This window comes from Mizuhopecten yessoensis, unplaced genomic scaffold (assembly GCF_002113885.1).
Source record: "Mizuhopecten yessoensis strain PY_sf001 unplaced genomic scaffold, ASM211388v2 scaffold1883, whole genome shotgun sequence".
Lineage (NCBI taxonomy): Eukaryota > Metazoa > Mollusca > Bivalvia > Pectinida > Pectinidae > Mizuhopecten > Mizuhopecten yessoensis.
Genome location: NW_018404269.1, coordinates 1,417,185 through 1,432,634, shown reverse-complemented (window position 1 = coordinate 1,432,634; position 15,450 = coordinate 1,417,185). Strand labels below are relative to the sequence as shown.

At 34.8% G+C, this 15,450-nt stretch overlaps 1 protein-coding gene across 1 annotated transcript; it reads right to left on the bottom strand.

Annotated features, from left to right (window-relative positions):
* Positions 1–1,689: 1,689 nt before the first annotated feature.
* On the bottom strand, positions 1,690–14,189 carry LOC110441721 (1-acyl-sn-glycerol-3-phosphate acyltransferase alpha-like; the record flags this gene model as incomplete). The annotated part of the gene is made up of 5 exons (XM_021484952.1): positions 1,690–4,297; positions 5,315–5,387; positions 5,959–6,054; positions 7,233–7,408; positions 13,973–14,189. Coding segments are annotated over 5 exons (720 nt in total), but the record flags the coding sequence as incomplete, so codon positions are not given.
* Positions 14,190–15,450: the final 1,261 nt, after the last annotated feature.

Sequence of the window (15,450 nt, the reverse complement as noted above, 5' to 3'; positions counted from 1 at the left end):
GGAATGATTTCCCCAAAATGGAGTTGGCAGGCCAGCGATATTAACAGACAAAAGTTCTTCCATTTTTGATATGTAATGTTAATTGACAAAAAATGTTATATATTTTATTCTTTTTTTTATATTAAAAAAAAAACCCCATTAATATACATAGATTTTTATATTATCATTATTTGATCAATCAGAAATGAACATTTGAAAAAATATGTCATGCATGTAAAAGGTAAAATGAAATTTTATATACATATATTAATTTTAAGATAATTTGATCTTACAGATTTGTTCAAGTACAGCTATAACTATGTATATAAACAAACTTTGTCGGACATAACAGATCCTATAACATATTTATTTTAAAATATAAATAATGCTGTTTGTAAATAAAACAATTTACTATGATCAGATTTACAGCACTTGTAAACATCTTTAACAAAACACTCACTGCTGAGTCTTCAGTTTATGTTAATGAACCAAAAAATTCATTAAATTACCTTCCATATTTCAGGAGAGGTGGTCCCAATACATATTTATCATGAGATTGACTTTATCACAAAAATTGGAAATCGTCAAATAACACCACCTATTTAACTCATTCACCCCTGAAATTTCATAATTAACTATTCCAATCTTTCATTTGGAAGAGTTCATATGTGTCTTCAGGGATAAATGAGTTAAATCATACCTGTATACAGTTAATAAATAATGGTCTGGACTAGCAAGCATTTTGATGTCAAACTATATAAACCATACTTCATATGAGGTAATATTTATCCATTAAAGCTGATGTATAGGCAGAATGGTCTCAAATCATTAAATCGAAAATCATTTCATCAAATACACAAAGTTCCATCAAAAGAAGTTAAAGATACATATGTAAGCCAACTAAAAGAAATTTGATAGTGTGTCTTAACTTCCTTATTCATAAAAGCATTTAAACATGGGTTTCCACTTGTGGTTATTATTTATTCATTGTTATTATAATGAACAAATGGTTTTGACCCCTATAACATCACACTGGTCACTGGTGCAGTTCAAGTCACATACTGTAAAGTGTGACAATGTTTATACAGTAAAAAACAGGCCTTTAGAAAGACATGCTTAGTAATAAATATAAATATAAACTTTATTTATTTTACAACAATTATGAAACAAGTTCCTTCAATTTATATTAATCACTCTTGTTGGCAAAGATGTTAGTGCGCAGGGTTCTTATTATGGGAGGAAACCAGAGAAACTGGTTGGGCAGGTGACCCCATACCTTTTCACGTCTGATCGGGGAATCAAACCCTGGCTGCCTTGGTGAAAGGCAAGTGCGTTATCCACTGCACCACCCGACCACACATACTTAGTTTCATAACAAACTAGAAAATAGAGTTCTTAAAATTCAAAGGATAAATCAAATATCTTGTTGGCAGCAACCGTTTTCATTGGTTGTAGTTTTTAGACTCTGTATATTAATAAGTAGAAACTATTATTTTATGAATGAATATGTCCACAACAGAGGGAAGTAAGGAGAAATAAATTTAGTAATTGCCACTAATCGGGCAAATCTACCCAATGCCAATACGAGTCTAACAATCGTTAATGTTTGTTAAAAATGACTTAAATACAAATGTACATAAGGTTTTTGAAATACATTATTGTATTACACTTTGAGATATGTAAGTTTAAAAACACATATAGTCACGTTGAGATATGTAAGTTTAAAAACACATATAGTATCTATAATTAGTTCCATTTCACTTGAGATTTATGAAACAAAAATAGGTTGAGCAAGAACAAAAACTTTTCCACAAGTTTCACCAAGCCAATATGAAATGGAAAAGAATTTTAGATCATTATTATCACAATGCAAAAACAAGTGTATTCACAAAAAGCATGTTCACTATGACACCTGTATTCAGCAACACCATTTTGACTTAATTTCTATTTTTCGACAATGCAATGTCATAATGTCATGACACTGTACATATTGTCTGTAGTAAAATAAACTCTATTTATTATACAAGAATTATGAAACAGATTTTTCCATTTTATATAAATCACCTGTAGGCCTGGATGGAAGTGTACAGAGGGTCTTACTCTGGGGGATATTATATGGTCAGGGGTGCATTAAACGCATACCACGCTTATTATGTGATAGCTGTACATTTAAACGTACAGCAATGCTAAAACATAACAATAATCAAACAGATAAAATAATCGTACAAAGAAAAGGATAAAGTATTGAATTAAAAACAATAAATACATATACTAAAAAATCTCCGCAGTGATAGCCACTCTGCTGTAAATGTGTAAAAGGTAAAAAACCCAAAATGTGTTTATAGCACCAACTAATACACCTAAGCTGTGTATTTATAGTAATGACCAACAACTATAGCTGTGTGTTTATAGTAATGACTAACAGTTATAGCTGTGTGTTTATAGTAATGACTAACAGTTATAGCTGTGTGTTTATAGTAATGACTAACAGTTATAGCTGTGTGTTTATAGTAATGACTAACAGTTATAGCTGTGTGTTTATAGTAATGACTAACAGTTATAGCTGTGTGTTTATAGTAATGACTAACAGTTATAGCTGTGTGTTTATAGTAATGACTAACAGTTATAGCTGTGTGTTTATAGTAATGACTAACAGTTATAGCTGTGTGTTTATAGTAATGACTAACAGTTATAGCTGTGTGTTTATAGTAATGACTAACAGTTATAGCTGTGTGTTTATAGTAATGACTAACAGTTATAGCTGTGTGTTTATAGTAATGACTAACAGTTATAGCTGTGTGTTTATAGTAATGACTAACAGTTATAGCTGTGTGTTTATAGTAATGACTAACAGTTATAGCTGTGTGTTTATAGTAATGACTAACAGTTATAGCTGTGTGTTTATAGTAATGACTAACAGTTATAGCTGTGTGTTTATAGTAATGACTAACAGTTATAGCTGTGTGTTTATAGTAATGACTAACAGCCATAGCTGTGTGTTTATAGTAATGACTAACAACTAACTGTTAGTCATTAATATAAACTCACAGCTATAGCTGTGTGTTTTGAGAAATGACTAACAGCCATAGCTGTGTGTTTATAACACTGTACAACAGCTATAGCTGGGTGTTTGAAGCAATGACTAACAGCTATAGCTGTGTGTTTATAACACTGTACAACAGCTATAGCTATGTGTTTGAAGCAATGACTAACAGTCATAGCTGGGTGTTTGAAGCAATGACTAACAGCTATAGCTGTGTGTTTATAGCATTGTACATCACCAATAGCTGTGTGTTTATAGCATTGTGCAACAGCAATAGCTGAGTGTAGCAATGACTAACAGTTATAGCCATTTGTTCATTACACTTCTACTGATATAGCTGTGTGTATATAGTATAAATATATCTATAGCTGTGTGTTTACAGTAAAAATAGCTATAAACTATAGCTGTGTTTATTGCACTGTACTTTATCTATAGCTGTGTGTTTACAGTAAAAATAGCTATAAAATATGGCTGTGTTTATCGCACTGTACTTTATCTATAGCTGTGTGTTTATATCATTGTACTTTATCTATAGCTGTGTTTATACCATTGTACTTTATCTATAGCTGTGTTTATATACCATTGTACTTTATCTATAGCTGTGTGTTTATACCATTGTACTTTATCTATAGCTGTGTGTTTATAGCACTGTACTTTATCTATAGCTGTGTGTATATATCATTGTACTTTATCTATAGCTGTGTGTTTATACCATTGTACTTTCTCTATAGATGTGTTTATTGCATAACTACTATATTTTAAAATTATTGTTATATTCTATCTATTCCTGATAGTCTGTTTACTTAAATTTCATAAATTAAACATATATGTCTGTATTAGATTGTTACACAAACTAAAGTTCTTATCTACAAATCCATGGATTGTTGAATATAAGGAAGTTATTTATGCTTCTGATTATATGAAATACCAGTGATTCACATCAAGGCAAGATAGCATACATAATTAAAATATAACAGATTTCCTTTTTCAAAGGTTGTCCCAATAATCCAGCTGTCAGAATTTTCAGCCATGTTTGCCAGAAAAAGAGTGAGCTGGGTTACTGTGATGACACTGTATAAGATAAAAGCATTCTATACACTGTTTTGTACATTACACTTCAATGATTATTGACTAGATTTGTCCGTGTGCATTCTAAAGATGTTCGATTAAACACCTCCATCATTTGTTCGCGAACACTTTCAGCCATCTCAGAAACTTCCTCAACCTTCTTCCCTTTAGTTGAAATCGGAGGAAGACATGTGATGATGAATTTACCTAATATAAAACAAAAATCAAAATAAATCCAAGTTACCCGACAGTTTTGAAGTAATTGTCATTGACTAATCATATTTTAGCCAGTGTTTAACTTGTATACCATTGCCCCTAAAGTCCCGAATTGAAAAAAATACACCTACATTTCCAGGCTGTATATGATATACTTTCCTCTCCAAGACTTAATCTTATGATTTGGGTACAGTAATCTTTGACACTAACCCCTTACTATGGCCTGTTGTTTGCCCTTACATATCATGTTTCAAACTATTGCTAGTTTCTCATTGAAATAAAAAAAATCAAAGTTCCATAATTGTATTTGGCTGGGGAAGAACCACTTTGCAAAGTTCCCCTTTTTCATGTCATGCTTGTTACACAATTTCAAATATAATAGGTTAGAGCTTTTCCAAGTAAGACACCAGTCATTCAAGGTGTAAGATATCTCTTTGTTCTACAGCTGTGACCCAAATTTGATGAAACAATGTTTTCATAATCTGATGATGTCATATTAAAGACAGTTGATTGGCATACACAGCCTTGGTTTTCAAAGAAACAGTTCCTTTTTAAGTCACTTTCAGACAAGAAATAAGAAAGAAGAAGGATCAATTACAATGTCAGTATGTGGAGGATTAATAGAATCTTTCACCCCCTTAGGGATTGAGATAAGGAAATCTCAACCTAAGGGGAAAGCTTCTTAAGGTGCAAAACACGAGGCTTGCCGGGTGTTTCGCAGCTTAGGAATCTTTCCCTGAGTTTTGAGATTCCCAATCTCACCTCAACGGGGATGAACGATTCTTTTTCCTGCCCTGTTGATCCTTTTCATATACATAATCCAATGTTAACATTACAGGTTCAATACATTGTTGACTTGACGTCAATACAATTGTTATGATAGGGGGAGTCTCCCTGTTCCAACTCTATGGTAAGATGAGGATATCTCACACTGGCAAAAGTGTTAATACACCTGTCTAGGGTTAGAGAAATTATAATGATGTACCAAGAGGCCAAAATAAATCTTACCTGCAGAAAATATCTTCTCCTTCTTGTTGTAAAATTCAGAATAGGATGAAAAAACGACAGGTACAATAGGTATCTGTAGGGATAAAAACACATGACATGTACAATAGGTATCTGCAGGGATAAAAACACACAACATGTACAATAAGTATCTGCAGGGATAAAAACACAGTCCAGAGAAAATGTCCAGATTACAGAATATTTTTGAGATTATTTATTGTGTGTTATCTAGTCTTTACATTATTATTGTGATCCAAATCTATGGGAAGAAGGCAAAGTACTGTGAATAAATGAGATATGCCCCGGACGAGGTAACGCACAGCAAACAAAGGGCCATTACTCTGTTAATAGTGGGTACACAAAACCCTGTTCAGAACCCCACACTACACCAGCCCAAGAGGTAACAATAGCATGTACTTAAAACACAGAATTTGGCAATTGCAGGTGACTATATGAGATATGCTGCAGCCAAGAGGATCACAGACTGATGGACAGAGTACAAACCTATAGTCCCTTCCAGTAGTATTGGTAGGGAACTATAAGTATTCTCAGTGAGACGAAAATACCAGGTCAAGCCTACAGCTATGATCACAGTACATGTACTTACTTTCTTTTCTGATTAAATTATCAAACCAATTGCTACAAACCTGAGATAATACTGCCAGATGAAATGCTCCTTTTTTAAACGGCAACATACTAACACCGTGGTTTCTGGTGCCTTCTGGGAATATTATTATTGAGGTCTGTAAAAAAAGGAAACTCATTGTCAGTTATCAACTACCAGGGTAATTTGTTGATGTAGAATCATCAAGAAATCAGTAAATTATACAAATATGCTGGAATGCATACAATATAATCATTGTAATGTAATTAATTATACAATGTCAATGTACAATACATTGGAGGCATGGTAGTCAAGTGGTAGGACGCTGGGCTTGTGGCCCAAGGGTTGAGGATTCGAGTTACGTCATGGCACTGTGTTGTATCTATCAGCAAGATACTTTACTCCACTTGTTCCAGTCTACTCAGCTGTAAATGAGTACGTGGTTGGGCAGTGCTGGAATTGTTGAATGTTAGCTGTGAGCACCTAAATGGAAGCACCGGCTGTATGCTCCTCATGGAGTTGAAAAGATATTGGCTGCATGATTGCAGAGGCCCTATAACCATGGATACTAATTTTTGAACCACTTTAAGATGACCTACGACAAGGTTTGTGATAGAGCGGTATATAAGAACATCGTCTTATTAATGTTATTAATGTTTACAAAATGTGATTTAATTATAAACTAAGCAATGTATTTTACCAGTTATGTAATTATATCTAATGGTATGTAATTATATGAGATGCAAAGTACATATAACGTTAAGTATACATTACTAGAAACAAATACAATAATTTTCAAATCCTTCACAAGGTGAATTCCTAAACACAATCCATAGATAAGTAAATGAGAATCATGGTTTGAATGGTAAGTAGAAATTTATTTACAATAACAGTGACCTTGACCTCTGACCTACTGACATTATTAGAGACATAATTGAGACATATGACCCATGACAACACTATTAAAAAATGTCCTATGCAGCCAGTTGTGGAAGAATTGCCCTGGAACAGATTTCTTTTTATTAAATATCACTGGAAGACATTTTGTATTATTATACCTCACATATGTGTCCTAACATCTGAAAACTGAGCCGAGAATGTGTCGTATGATTAAAAACAATGATCATGTCGACCAAATAATAAAATAAGATGAAATTTGCATTTTTCTTGCCCTTGATCTGGGTTGAACATTTGTCCACCAAAGATGTTTTAAATACGTTTGCCCTTTAATGACATAACACCTCTTGGGTGAACCAATATTCACGTCAACCCAGAACAAGGGCAATAGTTGTATAATATAGACGCTATGGTGTATACCTTCTCTTTCTTGGTGTGTTCTGCTGCCTCTGACAGTGCGGAGACAGCTTTGCTGTGGCTAACTCGGTCAACAAACACAACTCCTAACATCCACATCAGCAGGCCTAGGGGGCCCATGTACAGAAGCGACTTCTTTGCTAAGCAAGAACACCGTTTTGGCCATATCTCCATCAAACCTTAACAAATAAAAGAAGACAGAATTTTAATGGTGGCAGGAAACTTACCATGTTGCATTTTTTAAGTGGTGTAGTGTCTATCAGAAAAATCTCATGGTGTGAACACGAGTCTCACAGTAATACTTTGGTATAAATATCTAATACATATATAAATCTCCATATTTCTTGAAAAAATATAACAATTTGCCCCTAGTCCAAAGAGTTTCTGGCAGTGTGAGAGGTGATCAGGGCTTACCAGACCATGAAAGTCACTAGACTAGCTTTGTGATCAGTCAAACATGACAGCATTTACAGACCTATTAGTCCACATATTAACTAGAGGCCCAGAGGGCCTGTATAGCTCACCTAGATATTTAATAATAATAATATAATAACAACAACATTTATATAGCGCCCTATATAATTTGTAAAATTACTCTAAGGCGCTTTACAACATATAGATAATAGTAATGGTTATAATTGTGAAAACAAACAACAAAGGCTTGCAATCATTTTCATACATTTAAACAAGCAATGTGCACATAATTGAACAAATAAAAGGGTGGTATTTAAATGACGTCTTTGCAAAGATTCTAAAATGCAGACGTGAAGAGGTGAGTTTTTATGTCCCTCTTGAACTTGGCCAAGGTACTTGACTTCCTAATAACAGATGGTAAGCTATTCCACAACGTAGCCGAAACCCTCCCAAAGCATCTGTTTCCGTAGGTCACAGTACGAGATTTTGGGACACACAACAAAGATTCTGACTCCGACCGCAGTGATCTTGATGGCGGATACAGGGTAACAAGTTCCTGTAGGTACTGAGGAGCTGTTCCATTCAGTGCCTTGTATGTGTATACCAGAATTTTGTACTGCGACCTGTATCGTACAGGTAACCAGTGCAACGAATAAAGCGCAGGTGTGATGTGCTCTCTCTTNACATCACTTTGACATGGATCAATCACTGAAATAGCTCCATGAATGACTGAGTTATCTTCCCTCATTATGACCACATCCAGTGTGTGGCCATTTCAGCAGTCATAGCAAAATATCCTCATTAAATATTATACTGTACTACAAATATTTCAATTGCCAAATTTGTAGGCACCATCTGTTGAAGCTACCAGCCAAATATTATTATATGATTCTATTCATTTCGGTTCTTCAGAAGAAGTTGTTTAAAGTCTTTGACATGTTTGTCCTTGTGACCATTTAAGTAGGTTAAGGTCATTTACATTCTCAAACTTTGGTGAGCTCTATCCCAAGAAGCCAGCAGCCAAATAGCATGCTTCTATGCCTTTGGACTATACAGAAGAAGTCTTTTGATGTTTTTGGTGGCTCTTTTTACCCCTGTGACCTTGAGAGTATGTCAAGGTCATTTTCATTCGCAAATTTGTTGTGCTCAATCCAAATAAGTAACCAGCAAAATATTAAGATTCTTAACCTTTAAATGACTTCTTTTGAAGTCATTTAAAGTGTTTGACAAATTTGACACCAGTGACCTTGAAAGTGGGACGAGGTCATTTTCGTTCTCAAACTTTGTCAGCTCTATCCCAAGAAGCCACCAGCCAGATATCAAGATGCTATACCTTTCAGTTCTGAAGGAAAAGTCGTTTGAAGTGTTTGACACATTTGACCCCTGTGACCTTGAGAGTAGGTTCAGGTCATTTTCATTCTCAAACTTTGTCAGCTCTATCCCAAGAAGCCACCAGCCAAATATTATGATTCTATATATATATATATACCTTTTAGTTCTTCAGAAGAAGTTGTTTGAAGTGTTTGACACATTTGACCCCTGTTATCTTGAAAGTAGGTCAAAGTCATTTTCGTTCTCTAACTTTGTCAAGCTCTTACCAACGAAGCTTTCAGCCAAATGCCATGACTCCAGGCCTGTCCATTCAGGGGGTTTCAACACCCCCTCCCCCGTAAAACTACCCCCATCTCTAAGTTGTCAACTTGGACCCTAACCAGGGGACTTGTACCCTCAAGCAAACGCTGTTGTCCCTTGAAATTTTAACACTGAAGAAGTGTTTTCAACCACTTGGGTAATGTGTCTGTGAGTTTCATGAATATAACTGAATGCTACTTAAGTTGAAGTTTAAATACACATGTGTCCAGACTGATCACCAGATAGACTTGTTGTTTCCCCTTTATTCCCCACTCATAAGCAGGGTTATGTTTTACGATTTTAACCAGAACTGTCATCCGGATGATAACTAATACCCCCGTAAATGCTGGCAGTTTATACATCATTTAGTGATCTTGACCTTGGGGTTTCAGGACAAGCTATTTCACATAAAGGGCTACAATTCCCTTAAAAAGTGTTGAAATCTGAAATTAAAATGCTGATGCACAACTACATTATATACTGATCATTTAATTGAAGTATCAATAGAATCTGCCTGTTAGTTAAGATGTTGTTTTCCGGACAAGTTACTGCGGATGACAGACAAACAGAGAGACAGGGTGATTCCAGTATCCCCACCCCCCCTAACTGCAGGGGGTTTAATTATCCATTAATTGAATGTATGTGCATAAACATTAATGAATTGAAGAAGTGTAATAGACCTACAGGTCTATACTGTGAAGTAACTACTTTTTGTGGGGTTTTCAATTTGGTTGATTTCTTGGGTACTCTTCCTCCATTGATTCATAAGTCAGCGAAGTTATTACAGGTTTGACACATTCCTGGTATGAATGGGTACTTGTAATTCACAAATTCATGTACCCACTAAATTAAGTCTTTTTGTGAAACCACGAAATTCGGACCCCATGAAAATATCTGATTTCACAGTATTCTAATAAGAACACTGTAATTAATTAATTAATGTTACAGATGACTGTTATATAAGATTTATCAGTCTACATATACAGAGAGAAACACATAAAGTCTACAACAAATATCCAATTGAAATCGTCAGTCAAAAATATCAGCTTCATATCATGACTGACATATCTAACAATAACTACAAAACCAAACAAGCTGTTTGGATTGATATGTCTCATCTGTGCCCTGCTTTGACCATTAATGCAGCACATGTCAGAGAAACTAACTTAAACGCAAAAACTTAATGTTGATGCTGTCGCCAAAAAAAAGCAACGTCTTGGTCTCGCTTCCGCTACTTTGTTGCGGCGAGACAAGAATCAATATGACACCAAGGAATTTTATTAACTACACAGAACAAATCATAGTTGCACTAGTAGTACTGCTAAACTTTGTAATTTTGCTATAGTAGCAGTGTCACGATATAGAATTTGACATCCGTTTCCCTGATATTGCTACCGGTGTATGATGCACTTAAACTAAAATGAGTGAGTATTGCTAGAAAGCCTGAGGAAATAAATTCAGCTGGTCTTGAATTAGGTAGCAGAGTACAATAGAAATGGCCTGATCCTAAAAATAAAGGGCATGTCTCAGATAAATATGGATAGTGGATTCATCATGCACAACACACCTACATAATAATATATACTGTATATATATTTTATACACTACATCTTTAATACATATTTGAGAAGAACAATTTTTTTTCAAGAAGTGTTTTCCCCAGATTTGGGACTTGTGAAAACCATGCTTACCACTTTTTATTTTTTATTTTTAAATGCAAAAATAAATATTTTTTAACCCAAAATTTGACTCCCGCAAGCATTAATTATTTTCCTTCAACCTGTCTTGTATTAAATATCACCTACTCGGTAGCAGAAATACTCCATTTTAGCATAGGTCATTCCAGTGGATCCACAATATTTACACAAATTTACATAAACAGACTTCATGAAAAGCTAGCTAGATTTGTAAATGGAAAAAATTGTAGCCTCAAACCAAATTTTTTTCTTGAAAAATTATGAGGCTCACATAGTCCACTTCATCATTTATATGCCAATTTGAGAGCTGATTTTTATTACAGGGGTTATTCATTATACAAAAATATCACACATGGCCACTGTACGCTAATATAAACTGCTACTCTAATTTACATATCTACGGTGACGGGGCATAGGTACATCAATCTCCTAGTCAATAACCAGATCTTATAGAAGAGGTCATACCCTAAGGTAGGTCCTGATGTTCGACAATGACAAATCTATAATCTTACAGGACAGAACATACCCTGGCCTGAAATAAATCCCGATACCAGTAACATATCTCACCCTACAATATATCCCGTTGTAGGACAGTGACACAGTGCTGTAATCTTACAGGAGAGAAAATACCCTACAATATNAACATTATATACTGATCATTCAATTGAAGTTTCAATAAAATCTGCCTGTTAGTTAAGATGTTGTTTTCCGGACAAGTTACTGGGGATGACAGACAAACAGACAGACAGGGTGATTCCAGTATACCCCCCCTCCCCCTAACTGCAGGGGGTTTAATTTGGTTGATTTCTTGGGTACTCTTCATCCATGAATTCATAAGTCAGCGAAGTTATTACAGGTTTGACACATTCCTCGTATGAATGGGTACTTGTAATTCACAAATTCATGTACCCACAAAATTAAGTCTTTTTGTGAAACCACGAAATGTGGACCCCATGAAAATATCTGATTTCACAGTATTCTAATAAAAACACTGTAATTAGTTGATTAATGTTGCAGATGACTGTTACTACCAGATCAGGAACATCGGCTGTATTCGGCAGTTTTTAACTGCAGATGCATGCAAGATTTTGGTGCATTCACTTGCCTGCTCGGTGGTATATCTGACAAACTAACTAGTCGTCTTCAGAGGGTCCAGAACACTCAGCACGGCTAGTTACTCGTACTCGAAAGAGAGAGCACATCACACCTGTGCTCTATTCGTTGCACTGGTTANTATGGATAGTGGATTCATCATGCACAACACACCTACATAATAATATATACTGTATATATATTTTATACACTACATCTTTAATACATATTTGAGAAGAACAATTTTTTTTCAAGAAGTGTTTTCCCCAGATTTGGGACTTGTGAAAACCATGATTACCAATTTTTATTTTTTATTTTTAAATGCAAAAATAAATATTTTTTAACCCAAAATTTGACTCCCGCAAGCATTAATTATTTTCCTTCAACCTGTCTTGTATTAAATATCACCTACTCGGTAGCAGAAATACTCCATTTTAGCATAGGTCATTCCAGTGGATCCACAATATTTACACAAATTTACATAAACAGACTTCATGAAAAGCTAGCTAGATTTGTAAATGGAAAAAATTGTAGCCTCAAACCAAATTTTTTTCTTGAAAAATTATGAGGCTCACATAGTCCACTTCATCATTTATATGCCAATTTGAGAGCTGATTTTTATTACAGGGGTTATTCATTATACAAAAATATCACACATGGCCACTGTACGCTAATATAAACTGCTACTCTAATTTACATATCTACGGTGACGGGGCATAGGTACATCAATCTCCTAGTCAATAACCAGATCTTATAGAAGAGGTCATACCCTAAGGTAGGTCCTGATGTTCGACAATGACAAATCTATAATCTTACAGGACAGAACATACCCTGGCCTGAAATAAATCCCGATACCAGTAACATATCTCACCCTACAATATATCCCGTTGTAGGACAGTGACACAGTGCTGTAATCTTACAGGAGAGAAAATACCCTACAATATATCCTGAGGTAGGACAGTGACAAAGTGCTGTAATCTTACAGGAGAGAAAATACCCTACAATATATCCTGATGTAGGACAGTGACACAGTACTTTAATCTTACAGGAGAGAAAATACCCTACAATATATCCTGATGTAGGACAGTGACACAGTACTTTAATCTTACAGGAGAGAAAATACCCTACAATATATCCTGAGGTGGGACAGTGACACAGTGCTGTAAGCTTACAGGAGAAAAAATGCCCTACAATATTTCCTGATGTAGGACAGTGACACAGTGCTGTAATCTTACAGGAGAAAAAATACCCTACAATAGATCTTAATGTAAAACAGTGACACAGAGCTGTAATCTTACAGGAGAGAAAATACCCTACAATATATCCTGATGTAGGACAGTGACACAGTGCTGTAATCTTACAGGAGAGAAAAAACCCTACAATATATCCTGATGTGGGACAGTGACACAGTGCTGTCATCTTACAGGAGAGAAAATACCCTTCAATAGATCTTAATGTAGAACAGTGACACAGAGCTGTAATCTTACAGGAGAGAAAAAACCCTACAATATAGCCTGATGTGGGACAGTGACACAGTGCTGTCATCTTACAGGAGAGAAAATACCCTACAATATATCCTTAGGTTGGACAGTGATACAGTGCTGTAATCTTACAGGATAAAAAGTACTAAACAATATATCCTGGTGTTGAATGATACAGAATGATGATATTGAACTACGAAATAAACTAAAAAAACCATTTTTTACAATAAATACATGCAAATAGATGTAGGATGCATTTGGTATTCAATGGAGTTAAATTTCAAGTTTTATGAACATTCTTTTTATGCAACAGACAACTAGGGTAGTCAAATTATGATCAATTAAAGAATTTTGTTATCAAATGATCGACTTTCAGGTAGACTTGACATTATCTCAATACCTAAAATGAAACATATTTTCCACTCACCAAACAGATCTAGTGAACTTTGATGATTAATGACTATGATACAGGGTGAATCGGCCTCCAGATTCTCACGTCCTCGGACATCTATAGACAATCCAAATAGCCTCCTCTCAAGGTTCACTAAAAAAGTTACATATCTGAAAAGATGTAAAATGTTGATAAATAAATATGATTCTACAAAATAAAACAAGGAAAAAGAGGACGAAACAGGGATCTGAAGTAGGGGTCAGGAAACGGGAACAAGAAAAAAGGATGGGACTAATGAACAAAAGTGGGAGGGGTAGAAGTAACAGTAATTGTTAATGTTTCACCCCTTTCAGTCCAGTAATATTATATATTCTTTTGTTATGGGTAAAATGTCACTAAATGTACACAAAAAAAAAAAAAAATGCAATGTTTTGGGAAAACAACGTGATTTTTGCAACAATATTGCTAGTTTTGTACTGTATATAAGTATACAGTAGAGTGTATATAGTAATTGTATTCACTAAGCACAGCGTGTATTGTATGTATCCTTTAGATCTAAAAGACAGTAATAATAATATTTATTCAAGTAAAAGGCAGACATTACATGTATATACCATTTTCCAAATTGGACATAAATACATATTATCACTGATGTTATTTATAAGTTATCTATGCAATAGAACTATAGTAATCAGTCAGAGTGTTAAAAACTGGATTGGATTCGATTAATCTAGGCCTTTACCTGGGATTACCCATAAAGCCATATTGTGATAACTTTAAGGCCTATATGCATAAACCAGGTAGGATAACTTTTTGTCATCAAGCTTCATGTGATTCACAATTATATTTTAAGTCCAGTTATCCTACCCCTAAAAGTGATCTAGAAATCAAAATAACTGCAACAAAATTTATCTCGTGTTTTTCACAATGATATAATTACAGAAAAAATCGTGAACCATAATCAACCTTTGGATAAAATGTCTTCTTTACTCTTTGGGATTGAGAAAATATTCAAGTACCCAAAAAAATAATTTGCAGCTGAACCATTGCATTATAAAAGTATTAAATTATCAATATGGTTTACAAGACTTTTCAAGATGGAAGAAATTGGCTTAAGGATGTACTCTTCTGAGGTTTCAATCACGTTCAAGTCTTGTTTTGGTCTGGTGTAATGGGTTTTTGTAATATTTAACAGATTATGATAGTTTAAGGTGGCTCCACACATCGTCAACAGCGTCCATTTTCGTGACGTACTTCCGGAAAAAGTACAGCTCGGGCTCTATTATCTTGATCGAAATGTGCATGTACACCGTGTCGTCATTTCCGTATTGCGTATCGGGCATTCAATATCATAGTGCAAATTATAGTAACACCTGGGCCGTTTTCGTTTAAACGGTCAAACCGATCGGACCACTGTTGTTCGTTTATTAAATAAGGTCGGACCTAGTAATCTGATGCTGCTTTCAGGCGAGCCTTGAGAAAGCCTTGCAAGGCCTGCATACACATTTGCAGGT